Genomic DNA, 20,347 nt, shown 5'->3' with positions numbered 1-20,347 from the left:
GTTAGAAAAATTAATCAAATAATAATCAAATCAGCAGTGCTTGTCAGCTTTCATCCACTGTAGCCTTTGCAATTTACTACCATAATTGAAAAAACAACAGTAGTGTATCTTGTGAGATATTACAGAGATATAGTCATTTTGCACCTACCTGACCAAAAATGGAGACAGTACTTGTGAGAAGTGAAAGTCTGTGTACAGTGACTTTAATCTAAATACATGAGTAGGATTACATGTGAAGCATGAATTAAAAAAATATTTCTTCATGAATAGAGATGGTATATAGTTGAGTACAGGTCAGCTTGAAAGGAGTCGTCTTTTAGTTTAAGCAAACCTTATTACTCCACATGGGTTAAAGATCTCCGGTCCCACGCTGGAAATCTGGCATGCTGAGATTTTAGATCAGGCAATGAATTATTACTAGCGTATACGGGCTCTGATATACAGAAGCCGGGAACGCCCGTGCTTGCAATTATTTTTTAATGCTGTTATCTCAAGATCACGAGTTAATTATTTCATTATCTCGAGATAACGAGATGATTTATCTCCAGAAAACGACTTTTTTTTTCTTGGGATCACGAGATAATTATGGAGAACTCGAAAATGAGTGTGTGATTGATTTGATCACACCTGATTTCAGCCTTCAAGATCGCTGTCATGACTGTTGGGGAGGATCTGAATGTTATCTCTAACAGAAAAACACAATGCAATTTCTGTCTGTGTTAGACCTTGACTGAAGTACAGTCTGATGCGTTGATCAATAATGGGTACTCCTGACATTTTCATCTTAATTCAGCTACAGTTGCTACAGTTGTCAAGATGCCATCTACGCATGCTGGTATGTCACTCCTGATGTTTTTTCAGATGAGTTTAAACCAGTGTTTCTCAACCCTCTCCTGTTCCTCCCCTCTCTCCCTGCTCCAACACAGCTGATTCAAATGATCAACTTATGAACTCCTGAAGCTGCTTAATAACAAACTGATCGTTTGAATCAGCTGTGTTGGAGCAGGGAGAGATCTAAAACATGCAGGGCAGGGGGGCCTCCAGAAGAGGGTTGAGAAACACTGGTTTAAACCAATGGTAGCCTGTTTAGGCGACGTACTGGCGCAAGAGCACTGTTCTTATCCAATCTACAACTAGTTTCAACCTTCTGTGAGGCGTAGGAGGCCAGGAAGTATTTGTGGGATTACTGCACAATAGGCTAGCATGCATTGAAATGGATGGAGCATGGAAGCAAAGCTTGGCACAGACACAAGCACAATAGTACGGGGGATGAAAAATAAATGGCGATAGGCTTGGTTAGATGAAAACGGTAATGACGGACAAACGTTTGGGGTATGTTGTCTCAAATTAAACGAGCCCGGGATCTGCTTTGCACCATGTGTTTGAAAAAAATACAGTATGGGACAAGCAGGGGCGTGCAGGTAGGGGCACAGACTGTAGAAGGGTGGCACACTGAAATGACCAGTAAAAATCTTTTAAATGTCCTACAGTCTTAGATTTTAGATTGTAATAAATGGTAGACTAAGATATGAATAACATAACTATTTATTTACACAAATAATACACATTGAACAGTGTAGCATACAGTGTTTAGACATCCAATTTGACTGAGTAAAATGTTTTTTGTTTGTTTGTTTGGGTCGATCTGTGCTCTGGAAGTGTATACTGGTGCATCTAGTACTAACCTAGTAGTAGTTTCAGCAAGATGAAGGCTTGTGTTTCTTAGGTATCTAAGCCTACCTCTTTGCTAACTTGCAGAGACAGAAACAACCAGTTGAGTTTGGATATGAATAACTTTATTGCAACTTTTACAAGCAAATGATCTTCTACAAAGTAGGCTGTATATTAAGAGAATGCTGTTGTTTGTTTCCTACATGAGCAACAGATGACAAGCAAGACAAGTGATGGCATCATTTCCAAGTAAGGTGTTTATACATTTATGACAACTATGTGTATGGACACAAAACCTGAGCCAACCTGAACACAAATAGGCATTTGAATAAATCACAGTCTCACTGTACACCATCAAAGAACTTGTCTGTGCCTGTGCCTTTTATGTGAGAATTACATTAAAGCAAATTGGTCTAAAATTATTTACAAACATCAAGGATTATGACAGCTGTATACGCCTGTTTTGGTGTTGTTGGGCGAAGCGTTCAACAAAGTCATCTAAGCTCCTCCTCTCAATACTAAGAGAGAGACATGCATATTGTTTGGTTAGGCTACTTCAAATCAGAAAATGATTCTCCTTAAACTGAAACACATAGGCTAGATATTACATGCAATTGTATTATCCACTAATGGTATGGTTACAGTACACCATACACCAACAAAACACAGAACGTACTGAACCGCTGGCATGGCATGTTTGCATTCAGTTAAAGAACGATTTTACTCGGCACAAAGTTCTCAATCTCAACTAGCAAAACAGTCTTGCTGTTGCTAACAAACTACAATCAATCAGCAACTAGCGATCTCCTTAACTCTATACAACTTATCAACTTAATTTCAACATTTGTAAAACATTAAACACTACACATTGCAAACGACTGTCTACTTACCCTTGTTTTCTCCTTTATAGCCCAAATAGTAGGTCTTCTAATAGTCCAAGAGGGTTCAAGTGCATCCCGTTTGAAAATTCTCTATCCACCTCCATGCTTTGACCAGCATGTCTGTGACGTCACCCATTCACTTACATTCATTTTCAAAACCAGGAAGTTGTCCTAGGGACGGGAGCAAGCTGGTGCTCGCCGGTATTTTACATATTTTATGGGAATGCGTGACTCACTGAATGGTTGAGCGAAATATAGTCATCTAATTGGTCTGGATTAGCTGTAAAATTCACAAACTGTTTGGCGTTCGGTTGGGTATTTTGTTGCACAAACGTAAGAAAATATATTTTTGAAATTCTAATCGGACAAACTGATTGACAGCTCTGGTGGGGGTGGCCAGGCAGGGTGGCCAATCAGATTCCAGGGGTAGCCGGAGCCGCCCCTGGGGACAAGCGGCAATAGGTATTGCCAGGCATGATACAGATCCCTCACACAGAGCAGCTGTTCAGGCTGTTATACGCCAACGTTGCCGGGAGCTGTGGCCACTGTGTCTGCTGCCGCTTCATCCACCCAAGACCGCATGTGCAATCATAAAATCCGCATTTATTGCGGAACATGACCTGTCTTTCAGGATAGCGCCAGCGCTAGTACTTGACCTGTGCAAAACATCACGGGACAGAACTGCACTCTCCAAACTTAGCGTGTCAAATACACAGGCCAGCTATTTATCCACTCACGACATTGCCTGTCACAATAGCCAATGTTTAGCGCACAAGCTGTTAAAACAGATGTTTTCACTGAACGTTGACGAGTCCACAAACCGCATCATGGACATAATTTTCAATGTCTTGGTCAGATTCTATGATGATGACTTAGACGAAGTTGTAACACAGCATCTTGCTACTCGACCAACTTTTATTGAAGTTGCACTTTTCATTTTTAATTGCATTAAAGAAAAAATGAAGCACTTTTAATTTGAGCACGGTAATACAAAATTGTGTGTGTATATATATATACAATTTTGAATTAAAGCTGTTGTGGTACCGCTAACTGTATGTGCGCCCCCCCCCCCCCCCCCCCGCCCCGACATTTCAGGCTCAACAAAAATTTGTTGCTTTAAGCCCTGTACTCATGTTCACTATTAACAAGTTACTCTGAAAATGTGCTACAGAGAAAGTGCACTGGAAATTGTGAGCATATATGCATCAGAATGAGCAAAACCATTATGAAAACTATCTACTGGAATCAAATCTGAGAATCATGAAATGGTGAAACAATTTCTACTTAAACTATATTCAGACACGAGTTTATCCCAAGCAGTGAGCGATGTGTCTGATGACCTGGGGGACTGCAAGATCCCTGTAACGCTTCAAATGGAAGATGAGAGCTCTATCTTTAAAAACGAGTTTCAGCAACCGCTCATGGTCAATGTCTGAGCCCACCACGATCGCCGCGCTCACGACGTTAGCCTTCCTCATAGCTGCGATGCCTTCGTCGAAGTTCTTGTCACTGGTCACGCCGTCCGTGATAAAGACGAACGACAGCTCGGCGTTCTGGCGCACCCCCCTGTACCGGCTGCCGCGGTTGCCCACGAGGTTGTCGGCCGCGAAGACAATGGCGTCCCCGAGTGCGGAGGAGGAGTCGCGGTACACCGCCGTGGAGACGAGCGAAGCGATGCTGCTGTGGTTGTTGGAGAAATCCAGAAGCACTTCGGGTTGCTGCTTTCCCCCGAACTGCAACACGCCGAAGCGTGCCCCTTTGTAGTCGTTGTCTTTCTTAGACAGGGGGATTTCGCGGGATAGCTGTTCGATGAAATGCAGGACGCTCACAAAGTTTTGCGCCCCGGTCCGCTCGGAGCCGTCCACAAAGAAGAGGATGTCAACGGGTCGCTGCATCAGCGGAGCCACATGGAGATCTGAGACGAGACGAACGAGCCAATGAGCAACCACAACCTCCGACACTGTTTCGACAAAAAGTAAATCCTCATTTCTTACATTAAACTAACGCTTGCCCTGCCTTATCTCTATAAGGGAAATTAACCCCTGGCCTGGATCTATTGCACATTTATTAATGTGCTTTCAACAGCCGTTGACTTGAGCTGTGTTCCAAAACACATTCCCATATATGATGTGACTGATGAAGTATGGAAGGAACTATGGGTTTTGGAACACATCCTTGATGTGCGCTTTACATTTACATTTATTTATTTAGCAGAGGCTTTTATCCAAAGCGACGTACAAAAGTGCATACAGTAAGTATAGTGACAGTATGGGGACAGGATGTGTACAGTTCCACAATGAGACAGTTCTCAGCTGAGAGCAACGTCTGTTTGAGGACACAGTACTATCAGATTTGCTTTACCTGGGTTCAATTTCAAAAGTTTATTAAAAAATATATATATGTTAAGCTACTTTCAAGCTCAAATTAAACACACACATTCAGCAAAGGAAAACTACTGATCATTTCACAATTGACAGACTTAGGAGCATTTTACCTCCAGATAACCAAGAGGTTTTTGATAGCTTTTATCAAAAACCTCTTGGTTATCTGGAGGTATAACCTGAGCCAAATTCATGTTTACCATACATATTCACTTATCAGAGTACAATTGCTGTCTGCACTTGTTGGTCCCTATTTGAAACAAAATGCACTTCTCACCTGAGGTACACTTCAGGTCTGGACAGATGTCTTCTGGCTCTGAAATATGACATAGAGAGTCTGTGTTAGGAGCTGTCGGCACTCAGGATTCCTTCACAGAAAATTCTCAAACTCTGTTGCGGAGGCGTGAACTTGCCTGGACAGAGGATCTGTTCGATCTCTTCCAAGAACTCCTCTGCGGTCAGCTCGGCGTACACGCTGAGCGTTTTCACATGGTCGCCATTGTTGCAGGCGATCCTCTCCAGTGACTGCCTCTCAGCGCCAGTGTCGAACATGTCTCCAATGGCGATGGCATAGACATCCACGCCACTGCAGAGGGCCTCCAGGTTGTCTAGGTCTTTGGGGTCGTAGCGTCCGTCTGTGATGACGATGGCCACCACCTTCGTCCCCATCCGCCTGCCTGGAGCAATCAGCTGCTCATAGGTGAACTTCAGTGCCGAGGGCGTCCAAGTGCCCCCTGCAATCCACTCCATGGCTTTGACCTTGGCTTTGAAAGAGGTCACCGAGGTGATGGTGGCGTCGTCCATCCTGATGGCCTGCACCTCATCCTGATGGCTGTACTGGACCACACCCAATCGGGAGCCTGGAAACCAGTGGAAGATGGGCAAGGAGCACATGCACAATGACAACATGAGGAAATGCACTATTCATATCAGGGACGGGCAGTTGAGTTGTCTCAGAGGCGCAGAGAAGCGGTTTTATTCCATCAAAGGGCTAATTCATTGAAGCTGACAGACAGGAAATCACATTACTTATAATTATAGGTAATTACTAATGGACAAGTGCCCATAAGACATGCCACTGTTTGCCCTCCTTGTCACTTTTTTTTAAAGATCTTAAATGCAAATATAATTTTGCCTGAGGGCTAAGGGGAACACAAAACAAGAATGTACACAGATGTGTGAGTAGTGTTGTGAACTTACCTGAGACATCAGAAATGTTCTTGGCCATTTTCCCAAGTCTGTTTGCAAGACTGATGACAAAATTTTTAGCAAGGCTGAAATTGGTTTTCCCAATACTTTCTGAGCTGTCAATCACAAACACCAGGTCAAGAGGAGGACAGACCTTCTCACAATCTGCATAGAAGAAAACAAAACCATTAGTGTCAGCATATCATAAATCTACCTGAAAATGGCTTGACTCTTTGAACTAGATATAGCAGCATGCTACCACCATCTTGTAACTTTGCTGGCTGGCATACCTGCCACCCTAATCTATATCATAAATGGTTAGTAAGTATTACCACAACAACCGCACGTTTCTCTCACAAATTCCATGATTTCACATTCCTGAAAGCATAAAGAAGAACATATTTTCAAATATGTGGAAAAAATGGAGTTCACATGACAACAGAAGTTGTATTAAAACCACCTTTTACTCACAGATAATCCAGAGGCCCCCCGAGAACCAGGTGCACCCTGAAAGATACCATATTTAAAATTCAGACATTACAATTCGCAGAAAGTATGAATGAATAAGTAAAACATGCATACAATATTTTGAATGAAGAATATGCAAGTGTATCTTAGCGCTTTATATCATGTGCTGAACTTGAACATTTTTGTCCTAACTACATTAACTCTTTGGTTGTGTGGATTTTCTTATGGTGCTGTGTGATGTATATTCTGAGGCTCACTGGTGGTCCTGGTTGACCTCGCATCCCTCTTTCTCCTGGTACACCCTCAGGGCCTGGCTCCCCCTGCAGGCAGACCCATGCATCAACACATACAGAAACTACACTGCTGTAAATCCACCAGTTAAAACAGCTCAGTTTAATTGTTTTAATGACTGTAATTTGACATGTTCATCTTAAATATTTAAATTATCTCAGATAATTAGCTAAAGTTTACTGTGAGAGTAAAATTAAACACTCACTGGTTCTCCCATGGCGCCCTTACGTCCTTCTGCTCCTTTATCACCGTAGTAACCTCTTGGACCCTGAAACATTGTGGCAGAATGAAAAGGCAAGGAACTAAATACTTAACAGTTACAAAACATGGAGCGGAGGGTCTGAAAGAATATACATATATACAGTATATATATATATACCGGTCAAAACTTTTACAACACCCCCAATAAAGGAAAAGGAAAGACCTACACTTTTAAGGGTTATAATGTTCTGTCTGTCTTCCTTTGTTAATTGCCTTTTTTGCCATTATGATAAGCAATATACTACTTCCTGCAGTGCGCTATTGTCCAAATAATGCTTCAGGGGGTGTAGTAACACAGTCTGTTCTAACACTGCTTTTATACAGACAGAGGGTTTGTAAGTAATCAACAAAAGTCGGGACACCTGTAGGAATTGTTTGCATCAACTTTCAAAGCTTAATTAACTTCGATTGCTGCAGAATAGCTGTAAGTTGTTAACCCATTACTTGTTCCCTGAAAAAGGATTTTTTATAACTCTGAAATTTACATTATTTTTCAGTTTTTTTTTAGCCTCTGGCAGTTTACCACTTCCTTTTGTTCCATTTCAGGTCATTCACTGGACTTGAACTGCTTATATTTCAATAAATTGGAAAAATGAAGGTGTTCTAAAACTTTTGAAGGGAGGAGTTCCATTTAACAAAGGTGGCTTAGGTCCAAAGGAGCTTGCCTGAACCAGCGGCCAGGACAAATGACAGAATGTAAAACAAAATGGCTTTGTATCTACATTAACAGCAGTGTGTTTCAACAGCCATCTTGGTTGGGGCAGAAGCTATTCCCTTTGTGGTTATTCATATGCATTTGAGTGCTGTTTGGGCTGGCTCACACAACATGTAATGTGTCACCTGCAGTCCTGGCAAGCCTGGATCTCCTCTGTCCCCCTGAGGAAAAGAAATTGTGGTATTCACTGGTTTATTTGAATAAAACAACATTGCAAGATCTTCCAAAGCTGTTCTAGTACTGTGATATATAGTACCTGCACACCTCTAGCACCTGCATGGTTGTAGCCATCCTTCCCTGGATCCCCCTTAAAAATAATCAGTAGTAGATACATTTTTATTAAAATTGGGATAGTTTCATAAATCTATAATCTCAAACATCTCAAACATTTATCATTTTGTTAAAAGTTATAGTTACACTAATTATCCCCACTTTTGAAACATGGCTTTCTCTGATTTTATAAACTCCTTGCTGATGTTGTTATGGGGTCCCTCGAGTGAAAGGAGCACAGTTTCCAGCAGCGAGACCTGCAGTACTTCCACTGTGAGACAATGACAGGAATGTGGTAAATGCGAGGCCTGTTGCAGCACGTAGGCCCGGCATCCCCTGCCGCTTTTGGAGGCCCTCCCAGATCACCTTGGCTCCTGACTCCCCGGTGTCCCCCCGAGGGCCGAAGTCCCCATCCTCGCCAGCAGAGCCCTAGGACAGGAGCAGATGTGGGCACAGGTATGGTAGGTGGCATGGCATTTTTATGTAAACCATAGGGGGCATTGTCGTGGAACGCAAGCTGGGGTCAAATGTCATGAGACCCTGCCTCAAGCAGGGACATACTCACTTGCTGTCCGGGGGGTCCACTGTCACCTGGTGACCCCCGGACACCTGGAAAACCGGGTGGCCCCTGGGGGGGGGGGGGCATTAAGGGATTAAGAAGAATGTCGGGCAACAAAAATATGCATACAAGAAACAATCAAATGTCTTAAACAGCTACAGTACAACTGAAGGCAAGAATATTTTCAGAGGAGAGAAAGGTAAACATTGGCATTTAAAATAAATAAATAAAATGGCCCACAGTGAGGCTGTGATGATCCTTTCCTCAAAACAAAAAAACAAAATGAGGATTCACTGAACTCACAGCGGCTCCAGTGTCACCTCTTTTCCCAGGGGGTCCTCTCTCGCCTTCTGGACCTACTTCTCCCTGATGGGCGAGACATAGGAAAAGACCCGGGGACCATCGGCACAGGGATCTGAATCCGAATTTGCAGGACAAATTCAGGAAACAGTATCCAGGGAGAGAGGGGGGCAGGACTTACTTTTTCTCCTCTGCTCCCGGTTTTGCCACGCAGACCAACCATCCCACCATCTCCTCTAGAACCCTGGGAATTGAAGTTCATACAGCCAGTGACACTATTACAGAGACTAATACAGAATTACAGATTACAGAATGAATGAGTCTGGGTCCTACAAACATCAAAGATCCTACAAGCTGCATGGGTCACATTTTATGATCTGTCTAAAACTATTACTTTTATGATAGCATATATCATATAAAATATACTATGGCTGAGAAAAAATATTGAATAACTTTGTTGCATCTTTGGGAAAAAATCATAAAAGCCACGTGAGTGAAGTGTTGAGGCAACTGGTTCTGGCAGTATTATATATGACCACAACCTCCACACTGGTGGCAAGATACATGCAATCCTCCAATTCACTTGACCACAGCCAACAGGTATTTTTCACAATATGTATCACAGGGTGTGCTATAGTGGAGTGGGCACTCATTGGAGGATAGGCGCTCCGCTTGATGTCAACAACTCCCAGGAGTATGACGAGCCACAGGGTGCTTGAGAGCAGTGACACAAGGGGATCCTGGCTATCTTACTCACCCTATCCCATACCCCTACGTCTGGCGGGACAAAGCCAGTTCAGCTCCTGGTTATTGTCAGCAGATGACACAGCTGGGTTCAACCCCATGCTATAGAGCTGAGCTTGCACCCAAAGTGAGTGCCTGAACCACTGGATTCTCATATTTATTTGTTTGTATAATATTACTTACATCTCCTCCAAAAAATGCAAAGCAGAACACAGTGGTACACAAATAAATACTATGCCCTGATGAGTGCACTGCTTGAGCTTAAATGTTGGTTCTGAGTGAAAATGAATCAGAGAGCCGTGGAGTGTGCGACTGTGCTTACAGTATTTTTATGGAAGAAAAGGCGACTGAAGCCCAATGTCATTTCATACTTACAGGATCACCTGGTGCCCCGGTGGGTCCAGGTCTCCCCTAATACACACAGGAACAATTTGAGGGAAAGAAATGGCAAGTGTGTTCGGTAATAGAAACAACACATCACAGGAGCCTTCTAGGAAAGGAAACGTACCTTGGCTCCTTTTTGTCCAGGAAGGCCCGGGTTCCCCACGTAGCCAATAGGACCCTGAAATGAAGACAGGCATTTGTTGTCTGAGAACCATATGAACCCTGGTCATGTGACTGACAGAAAGCTGGCCAATGTCCAGACATCTCACCCTCTCCCCAGGTTCACCCTTAAGCCCCTGGGGGCCAGGCCTGCCTCGTTGCCCAGCAACACCCTGTAAAAGACAGACTCATTTAAATGCATTATCAGTCTCAGTATGCAAGAGCAAGTATTCAATATTAGGTATAAATGGTATGCTCTCCATCCCTGATCACCAACAGTGCACCCACTTAGCTTTCTCATCAAGGAAGTGCATGACTGAAAATATAAAGGAAAATGAGGTCATTAACAACACATTCAGTCTCAGTATATGGAGGATGTCCTTGCGCTTTGCAGTTGACAATGAATTCTGTGTATGTGTGATAAAGAATAATCACTTCCACTTCCTTGCTGGGCTTGGGCTCATTAATAGTGCACTGAGGGGGCATGCTGTGCACACACCTTTTCGCCTGGGTCTCCTGCATCACCCTTGATGCCAAAATCACCTGGAGGGCCCCGTTCCCCCTGTGGGAAAAGAAAATGTTTGTTGCGCACCCACCTGAATTCCTTTAAAAATCAAAGCCTAAGCACAAACAGAACAGAGCAGAAGGAAATGACTGTATTGAAGCCAGAAGGGGAAAGGAAGCAGTAAGCATTGATGTTCATGTATTTCAATTTTCAGTAAAGCAAACTCAAAGCCCAGAGGGGAGGCAGGATTGGAAACTGGAGTGCATACACCTTCAAGCATAATTAAGAGAAAGCAACCAAATGCCAATCAAAACAGAGGCTATGGACACAAAATAGCATCTACATGCACACTTTGTTGACGGACAACCTCTTTTGTGAGAAGGAGGATGAACACCGCTTTCTTCACCACTTTTCGGCCTTTATCACATTGGGTGGTCGCAGTGTTATACCAAATGTAGGTGGAGGAGGCAGAGTTGGTGGAGGGATATGGCAGTGATGAATGTGCTCAGGTCTTACCGGCATGCCCGGATCTCCTTTGCATCCAGGTGCTCCTATAGTGCCAGCCTTGCCCTGGAGAAGAGAGCAGCATTCTGTAATAATTACTCAGTGAAAGCAACATTCAATATGTATGGGCATGCAAAGACTTACCTTTTCACCATCAATACCATTGAACCCGGGAGCTCCACTTTGCCCCTGAAAACATCAAATGAAATAGCTTCTCATCGGCGGAAGTAATAACACATCAAGACATTATTGAAGCTTATTTTCCAAATTTTTTTTCTGATTGTAACCCAGGGCACATTTTACTTGTCAGTTCATTGCAACATACAGGATAATGCTGAATGAGAAATCATTGAAAACACATTTCTACAGAAAGAGCCAGATCTCTCTAAATTTCACTGTAGTTCTTCATTTATATGTTTACAGTAAAATACTGTTAATATTGAATTAATGTATTAATGTAATGAAATACAACTGAAACTTATCTTCTGTAAACATCAGTTATGTCTATCTAACATTAATTCCTTGAAAACAGGTTATAGTGCAGCAAATTCATGAAAATAAGTTTATACCTTCAAGCCAAGTGCTCCAATATCACCCTATGAAATACAATACAAAAAGTAATAGTATTAATATGTAAGCATTAATTAAGCATTAATAGTAAATATTTAACACAATAACAAGTGGAAACAGAAGAAATTAATGTTATTCTACAAAATCTACCTTTTCCCCCTTTAGTCCAGGTTGCCCCTGCAAATAGATACAGACACAGAGACTACATTATTCAACATGGCAAATATGATGGTACAAATCATCGTACTGACTGTACACCGACTTTACACACTGACCTTTGGTCCAGGCAAACCTATCGGGCCTTCAATCCCAGAATCTCCCTGTGAAAAAGGACACATTCAAATGCGTTTTCAGTTTCACCTCCACACGACTGTAATTGTGACAGATTTCTGTGCAAGGTAGGTGAGTTAGGATTCAGCAGGAAAAGACCTATCAAGAGGATTATTCTCATTCCCCATCATATGCACACAGAGTGACTTGCTGAGTGCTATGTTAGCGGTTGGGGGTTGGCCAGTGATTTATCTTTCAGTGGTCTGGCATCCTACCGTCTGCCCTGAGGTTCCTGGTTGTCCAATGCCACCAACACTCCCCTTGGCACCCTACAAAACACAAATCTTGCCTAAAAAACCCACAGCTCACTGGGACAACGTACACACCTGAATATAACATGTCAATCTCTCCCACCTTTGCTCCTCTGTGTCCCTTAGGTCCTAGCATTCCTTGACTCTGTTCGCACAGTTGCTTTTTGCACTGGGGGAAAACATGTTTATGTGAGACATTCTACAGAGTTCTACAGATATTAACTGATGAGACTGTGTCTCAGGGGGCTGGATTGTGATATATCTTGCAAGACATGCTGTTTTCCACTCTTTCAGTGGACTCCTTTGAAAAATTGTCTTACTCACCACAAATTCACCCTCCTTAACCTGGTAGAAAGAAAATGTCATAATCGATTACAATTAAAACAAATCAAATTACAATCAAACAATTAAAGTACCAAATGTTAAAAGCTTGACCAAATGAAATTAGACTTAAGCCTCCACGCATAATGATAATTCTTCAATTTCATTGTGAAGAGAACTAACTTCACTAGTTCTCTCTTCACCACATAATTGTACATATATTTTGTTAAGAGATGCCATTATCCAGAGGGACTTAAATCTTACATGTTTAGCCATGTACAAGGCTGAATATTTGGCATACCAATTTAGCAGCTAGCTCAGAGGTATAACAATATTATCAGAGCCAAGATTCAAGCCTGCAAGCCTCTGGTCTCAAAGCCAGATCAGTAACTGCTTACTCCACATAGCCACCTTTGTCTTTGACACTCAATTCTGTAACCCTCTATGAACCACAAACTGCATAATGCAACCTGGCAATGGTAACATTACACACCTGCACATGGACCTACCATGGTGTCAGTTATCATCCTGACAGCCGCATCTCGTTTGTCGCTCGGGTATGCCAGGTAGTCCTTCCGGTAGAGCTCCACAGGGGTGCTGGCTATCTGCTTCAGCTCGTTCTCCATCGTGTCCTCGTTGGTGGCCACCACAAATATCTTCATGCCCGCCGCCTTTGCGGCCTCAGCAGCCTGCTGGACCCCACCGCAGGGGCTGCCCGTGATGTGCCCGTCGGTCAGGACCACGGCAAACTGCAGCCGTGGCCTTCCCGCCAGGGACGCCTGCCGCACCTGCACCGTCATGTTCCTCAGGGCGCAGTCGATGAAGGTCCCCCGCCCAATGTAGCGGATGGCTTTGGCCCTGGCCAGGAACTCAGCGGCGTCACTGGTGACCTGGCTGAAAACCTCCACGTGGTCGGAGAAGTGCAGGGCGCCGTAGGACCACTGGACCCTCGAGACGCTCAGCGAGGTGGCCTCCAGCTTCTGCACGAACATCCTGAGAAAGACCTTGAGCTCCTCCACCAAGCTGCCCCAGGGGTACTCTCGCAGGGCTACGCTCTCTGAGGTGTCCACCATGAAGTAGACACTGATGGGGCACTCATCGTCGTCTCCTGGGTAACACATCCATTGCAAGTTGCCTTTACAGTGTACACCCTCTATGGCACCGCAGTATGTGGCGTGTTATAACTCTTACTGTTAGACTGTGGCGCACAATTTAGTACCATCTCTGCCCTTAGCCTGACCTTTTTGTTGCCACTTTTGTTAACTATCTCTGGATAGGAGTCTGCTAAATAACTAAATGTAAATGTAAATGTATCAAGGGGATTATTGACCGCTGCTTATCAGAGGTTTTCATGTGGAGCCCTGATTAAATCAGATTGTTTTTGTCCTGAACATTCAATTACTGTAGGTTCAGAGTGTCTCAGGTAGCAAGGCAGTTGCTCTGAACAAAGGGTGAGCCCTGTGGGGCAATTCGAAAACTGGCTGGAGTCTTGCGTTCACTTTGCTTCAATGCTTCTGTACAAGTGCAGAAGATGTTGCTATGAGACCACCCTACTATACAATTGGCAATTCCAAAAACGGGGTTGCATAAAGGGGACAAAGCATTAAAAAACACTGACTTAGGAATTTCAGTGCTGTTTACGATAAAAATTTACAATACAAATGTTGTGAATTCATCAAGTGTAGAAATCAGCTGAGAAATGTAACACGGTATTTTTTTATGTTGTGGACATATTTTTTCATATATCATTCAGAATTTCTCTGTGTAGCATTTTCTGCTGAATAAAAAAGAGTTTTTAAGATCTTAATGATCTTAATCATTAATCAGTAATCAGGATCGTTATCATCAAAAATGTATAAATAAATATATAGAACTTTATATAACACATAAATAAATAGTTAAATAGTTTGGCAGGGACATCATTATCAGCTCCTTAAACAGCTGCACAACAGACACCAAAAAAAAAATCGAAAGACTTGACTGAAAGGCTGTAAAATAACTTTAAGATGCATTAACCCTTTCCTCCCCATGGATCGGGCAGGCTGTAGCCTTGCCATATATGTAGAGTCCCATACCCATTATTTTGTTTCTATACCTTTAACTACCTTTAGTTTGTTGCTGTTATTACACAGCCCTCACCGTTAATCGCAGGCCGGGTAACGAGGTTCTCGTAATCTGGGTCCTCAGCAGAGGCCTGTAGTACCCACAGCAGGAAAGCAGTCCTCAGGAGGATTTCCATGATTATGCAGCGGTGCAAAAAGATGGAGATCAAATCGCTTGCACTGCGCCCCAGTGCTAAGGAGACAGGAACATAAGACTATTTCATTTAGCATACAAACTCTTACACTCAGCCATGGCAGAAGTCCCTACTGAAGCCTGTGCTTTGATGAACTGTCATTAAGTTATTATTGGTCATACATGCATGTACCATATATCGAGATATATAGATATTCTATATATATTCAAACAAATTTGCTTTTAAAAGCCACCCTAAGAGAGACAGAAAAAAGGGAAGAGAGAGAGAACAAGAGAACCCCTGTGAAATGCAGTGGCATTTCTGACCTGAGGCTGCTGTTTCTCAATGCTGAATTATCTAATACAGTTTAATTCACGATAGTCATGTCTGTGGGGTAAGACTATGAAGATAAAAACCAAATGGCATACATGTGGGGTCTCATCACATATCAAGTATAAGCAAACATTTTATCAACAGCTCAATTTTTCTGAAAAACTCTTATCCCCAGGCAGAGATATCCACACTCTGTACAGAGTTTATAAATGCCCTAATGAAAACAGCATTCCTGCTGTAACTCAGATCCCAAAATTCTCCTGCACCAATTATACCTTTTTGAAAGGATTGTGCTATGATCTCATCTCATCATTGGTCAAGTATAAACCGTCTTTAAAGTATTACAGTTGAACAGTACTGTCATGCAATATTTTTTTGTATCCACATCCTTTCGACTCAACCCTTTCGACTCAAAAGTGATGCAAAGCATCACCATAAAGCACACAGTTTCAGCGGCACTATGTTTGTACTGGCAAAATTTTTAGAGAAATCAAGGAGATAACAGTTAACATGCAAGCAAAGCCTTACCTACCTACTGCAGGGGAGCTGAAGATCACCAGTGATTTACTGACAGTCTACTGATTTTCCGTTCCAGAGGGGTGGTACATTAGCTGCGCCTGTTAAGACTTGCCAGGCAGCGCAAAGCATCTTGATCCTTCTGGGCAGGGTCGGCTAAATATAGGCGGTCGCCTAGAGCGCCACCTCCTGGTGGGTGCTGATCACCCTTAAAGGAAAAATAAATAAATAAATAAATCGCCGGTGGGCACCCTTTCTTCTTTTCTGCCTTGAGGTAACAAATTAACAAGTAAAGGAAGAAAGAAAGAAATACACTTTACACAATTTTTCATCTGCCCTGGCCTGCACTTGTACTGTGCACAGGACCCGCTAAAGGCATAGGCCATATAAGCAGTCGCCTAGAGTGCCAACTTCTGGTGGGCACTGGTCCTCCTCAAAGGAAAAATAAAAAATAAATAAATAAAAAATTTGTTGGTGGGCACCCTTCCTCATTTTCTGCCTTGAGGTGACAAACGAACAAATAAATAAAGAAAGAAAGAAAGAAATACACATTGCACCCCTGTTCCTCACAATTTTTCATCTGCCCTGACCTACACTTGTACTGTGCGCACTGAAAGTGGGGGATGGGTTACCGTTTGATATCGTATCACAGACAGCCCAAGGCTGGGACAAAAGAAGTGCCAGAGATTGCTAGACAGATGTCAAGAGGCAGATATCTATTTTCACATTTTATTTCATAATGAAAAGGTCCAAGCCTCCAATGCAAGCTTTCAGGTGCGCAAGGAAGAAAACGGAGAAAAGAGGAGGAGGAAAAGAAAGCCCAATATAGAGGTATGTCGTCTTTTGTTAACATTGAAATGCCGTTTTGTGTGTAGACGTTTCATTTGTAGTCACTAGCTAGCTATGTAGCAATAAAGTTAATGCTAGATAATGATGCTATGATAGCTGCTAGACTCAGATACAGATTGAAGGATATGAATATGGCATGGCAATGGCAAACAAGTACACTATATGGACAAAAGTATTCAGACACCTGACCATTACATTGTAATGATATTGTATTCAAATACATATACTTTAATATGGAGTTGGTCCCCCTTTTGCAGCTATAACAGCTTCCACTCTTCTTGGAAGGCTTTCCACAAGATTTTGGAGCATTTCTGTGGGAATTTGTGCCCATTCATTCTATAGAGCATTTATGAGGTCAGGCACTGATGTTGGACGAGAAGGCCTGGCTCACAATCTCCGTTCCAGTTCATCCCAAAGGTGCTCGATGAGGTTGAGGTCAGGGCTCTGTGCAGGCCAGTCAAGTTCTTCCACACTGAATCAAACCATGTCTTTATAGTCCTTGCTTTGTGCACTGGGGCACAGTCATGTTGGAATAGAAAAGGGCCTTCCCCAAACTGTTGCCACAAAGTTGGAAGCATAGCATTGTCCAAAATGTCTTGGTATGCTGAAGCATTAAGATTGCCCTTCACTGGAGATAAGGGGCCTAGCCCAAACCCTGAAAAACAGGTGTGGCCATACTTTTGTCCATATAGTGTAGCTAGCTATCTGGATAACTGCTCCTTCCTAGAACGTAAGGCATTGTGCTGAAATTTCGCTGACCAGTATCAGTGATAATGGCTACCACTATATCTATAAAAACATAGATTTCAGTTGTTTGTCCTACTCTACAGCTACATGTTTTTGCTTGTAATAGGCTAATATCTACTCTATAACTGTCCAGATGCACACAGGAAATATTTTGATTTATGTATTAGAACTATGTTACAGTATCATTTCTAGGACATAAATCTGAATGACACAAATGAAAAACAGTGCACAAAGTTGTCTTGTTTGAAGAAATTGATTTTTTTCTTATTGTTTTCTCTTATCCTCCTTGTTTATCGCAAAAGTTATGTCGTGCAGCTGTAATAGTACTTTTGTTTACATATTTCTTAATAATAGTGTAAATTGTAGTAAAACTGACTAAACACTTGTAAGCCAACAATCTCAGGGACCAATTAGCAATATGCCAAGGGCCTGGGTTTGAGAAAGGGTGTAGTCTAACGATAACCAAGTGCCAGTGTCTTGGATGTTACTAACAGGAAAAGGTAGTTGGTAATATTTAACAATTTGTTCATTCTTTGATACGTGATTCATTTATTTGAGAAGTAATTTTAATTTATAAAAATAAAAATATATATTTTTGTCTTGATGCCATTGTGGTGTCTGATGTTTGTTGTCCATATTTTTACTACAGAATGAGTGGGTGGTAATGAGGCAGTACTGGTAGGGTAATGTGGTGGTGGTGGTGGGGGGGGGGGGGGGGTGTAGGTACCAAATCCTAATCTTGCCTAGGGCACCAAAATGGCTAGAACCATTCTGCTTCTGGGCAGATTTGCATGGACAGAAGTGAAGAGCAGCTCCACAAGCATGGGCCACTGTTGTCAAGCCTGGCAAGCTAATCCTACCCGCGCATGCTGCAGGGATGCCTGGTCACCACTCCAGTGCACATTTATGCTTTTATGCACCAGGAATTCTAGAAAAAAACAGTGTACTCTGCAGGCATTAGGTTAACCAGGTACTCAATTCAGTTTTATTAGCATGACAGAATTTTTATTTGCATTTCTGTTTGTATTATGGTTGTCAATAAAGAAGATAAAGCATAATGGTATAATGACAGATAAGAATAAAAGCAAAAATAATTTTAAAAAATGGAAAAATAATAATCACTCCCTTACAATATTAATTTCAAATGCATTATGGATTCTTTTCCAGTATTCTAAGTACAGTAGATACAAATTTGGTAAATGTTATTTTACAGTTGGTTATTACCTGGCACCTTGTACATAGTAGGTTAGATGTAAATGTGTGTGTGTTATTTAAGACTCACTCTATTGAAAACATACATAACACTAAAGGCTCAAACAGAAGGTTATATTAAATCTTACAAAACTGGTATTCTTGTACTCCCCTGGATGTGTTGTGTCGTTCTGTTATGAAATAGGCTAGCCGTCTACAATAATAAACCCACTTAGGGCCACATTGTGTCAGTAATAGGGTAGCACTTCTCTGTTAACGGTCTTATGTAAGAAGTACATAACACCTTCATAAGTACGGTCTTCAGTTTTTATCGACTATGTGACCCGCGGGGATTTAAACCTGTATTTATTCTACAATATCCTCCATAATTGTGTAGGCACTCAATTATTTAAAATAATAAAAATCTTGCTAATTAAACAATTAATGGCCAATAAACAGCTCATTAATAGTGTTCTTAAAAACAATCATTTGGCTTGTAGGGAGGAGGAAAGAAAGGCGTCATGGAAGGGACATTAAGGAAGTCCAAAACAAAGATTATATCTTCGAGCGAAAGAGTGCAACAGTTTACGCTGTCATTATTTGACAGCGGTCGTGAATACAAACATTCCGAACTGTTTACTTTAACTGATAATTATTAGCCTACTCATACACCGAATTTTAGAAGCTTTCATGGGAAAATTTTTATCCAATTTGTCATTTTTTGATAGACAAAAATCTCAAAACATGTGTTGTGTAGAAAACGCTATCTGTGTTCGGCTCCTTAATACGCGAAAGCGCTAACTTCTATGTCATGGCAACCATTTACAGTCACAGAACAGAAATAGCTGCTAGGGGTTCCTCAAAGCATCTGTCTGAAACCAAAGACATAAAGAAATTAGTAAAAGATTTCAAGGTCGATTTTAATAATGTAACTGCTTTTCTGTCTGACAATGCGACGTACATATTGAATATAATGTCATCCGCTAAGACTTGTTGCCAACATGTTCCTGCATACACAAGTGTGACGGGACGGCGAGCGGCAAACAGGTGACGACAACAGAGATTGGGGTGAACGAGGACAGGACGTTTAATAATGCTATACAACGAACAAGACAAAGAAATAACTATTTACAACAGTGAATAAATAACACCGGGAAATTGTTCCCAGGTGCCTCCTTCTTTTACTGGCTCACAGAGTCTATACTCTCCTGCAGCCTTTCTTTTTCTTTTTTTTCCCAAATGATGGTACTCGGGTGCTTAAATAGGGTGAGTCCCGCCCTGGACTAACCCATTACCTGGGTCAAAATATTAAAATCAATAACAAGTATAGAGCACCCAATTATGACACTAATTCATCCCATGATGAAATATACACATACCATTAACAATCCCACATATTTCTTTCAAAATAAACATGTTATGAGATAAAATTTACATTGGTAGTACAACATCCCCCTTCCACGTTCCAACAGATGGAAACTACGTTACCCATAAGGCTATATAATTCCCATGACCAGTGTAGGCACTCCTTTTGCCTGTTCCTGGCGGCAGCTCTAACCCACAGGTGTTATTTAAACCTAATTGCAATTATCACATTTTGTCTTAAAGTAACAATCATAATTGCTTGGCTGTTAAATTGGCAAACGCGATTGCTTGTTTTCGTGTGCACCCGAAAGCAAGCGTTCGCGTTCGCTATTATAGCGTTATTAAACCTGAGCGACC

The 20,347-nt window shown here is 42.0% G+C and overlaps 1 protein-coding gene across 1 annotated transcript; it reads right to left on the bottom strand.

Annotated features, from left to right (window-relative positions):
* Nucleotides 1-3,642: 3,642 nt before the first annotated feature.
* LOC118784021 (collagen alpha-2(VI) chain-like) lies at nucleotides 3,643-15,045 on the bottom strand. Its single transcript, XM_036537989.1, has 28 exons — nucleotides 14,893-15,045; nucleotides 13,263-13,861; nucleotides 12,757-12,777; nucleotides 12,536-12,601; nucleotides 12,397-12,450; nucleotides 12,127-12,171; nucleotides 12,002-12,028; nucleotides 11,851-11,877; nucleotides 11,426-11,470; nucleotides 11,294-11,347; nucleotides 10,772-10,834; nucleotides 10,383-10,445; nucleotides 10,238-10,291; nucleotides 10,105-10,140; nucleotides 9,167-9,229; nucleotides 8,989-9,051; nucleotides 8,692-8,754; nucleotides 8,493-8,555; nucleotides 8,113-8,163; nucleotides 7,982-8,017; nucleotides 7,086-7,148; nucleotides 6,847-6,909; nucleotides 6,593-6,628; nucleotides 6,454-6,499; nucleotides 6,134-6,286; nucleotides 5,347-5,793; nucleotides 5,211-5,249; nucleotides 3,643-4,467 (listed from the first exon to the last, which is right to left on the bottom strand). Exons 1-28 carry the CDS (start codon nucleotides 14,990-14,992, stop codon nucleotides 3,860-3,862), a joined length of 3,048 nt encoding a protein of 1,015 aa, XP_036393882.1. The 5' UTR covers nucleotides 14,993-15,045; the 3' UTR covers nucleotides 3,643-3,859.
* Nucleotides 15,046-20,347: the final 5,302 nt, after the last annotated feature.

Source organism: Megalops cyprinoides, chromosome 10, assembly GCF_013368585.1.
Source record: "Megalops cyprinoides isolate fMegCyp1 chromosome 10, fMegCyp1.pri, whole genome shotgun sequence".
NCBI classification, from domain to species: domain Eukaryota; kingdom Metazoa; phylum Chordata; class Actinopteri; order Elopiformes; family Megalopidae; genus Megalops; species Megalops cyprinoides.
This window is presented reverse-complemented; position numbering and strand designations above follow the sequence as displayed.

Coding starts and splice junctions, on each gene's coding strand:
- LOC118784021 (XM_036537989.1), bottom strand. CDS start 14,992: ATGGAAATCCTCCTGAGGACTGCTTTCCTGCTGTGGGTACTACAGGCC. Junction 12,778..13,262: donor GGATGATAACTGACACCATG/GTAGGTCCATGT, acceptor TCTTTCTACCAG/GTTAAGGAGGGTGAATTTGT. Junction 10,446..10,771: donor CAGGAGACCCAGGCGAAAAG/GTGTGTGCACAG, acceptor TGTCTTTTACAG/GGTGTTGCTGGGCAACGAGG.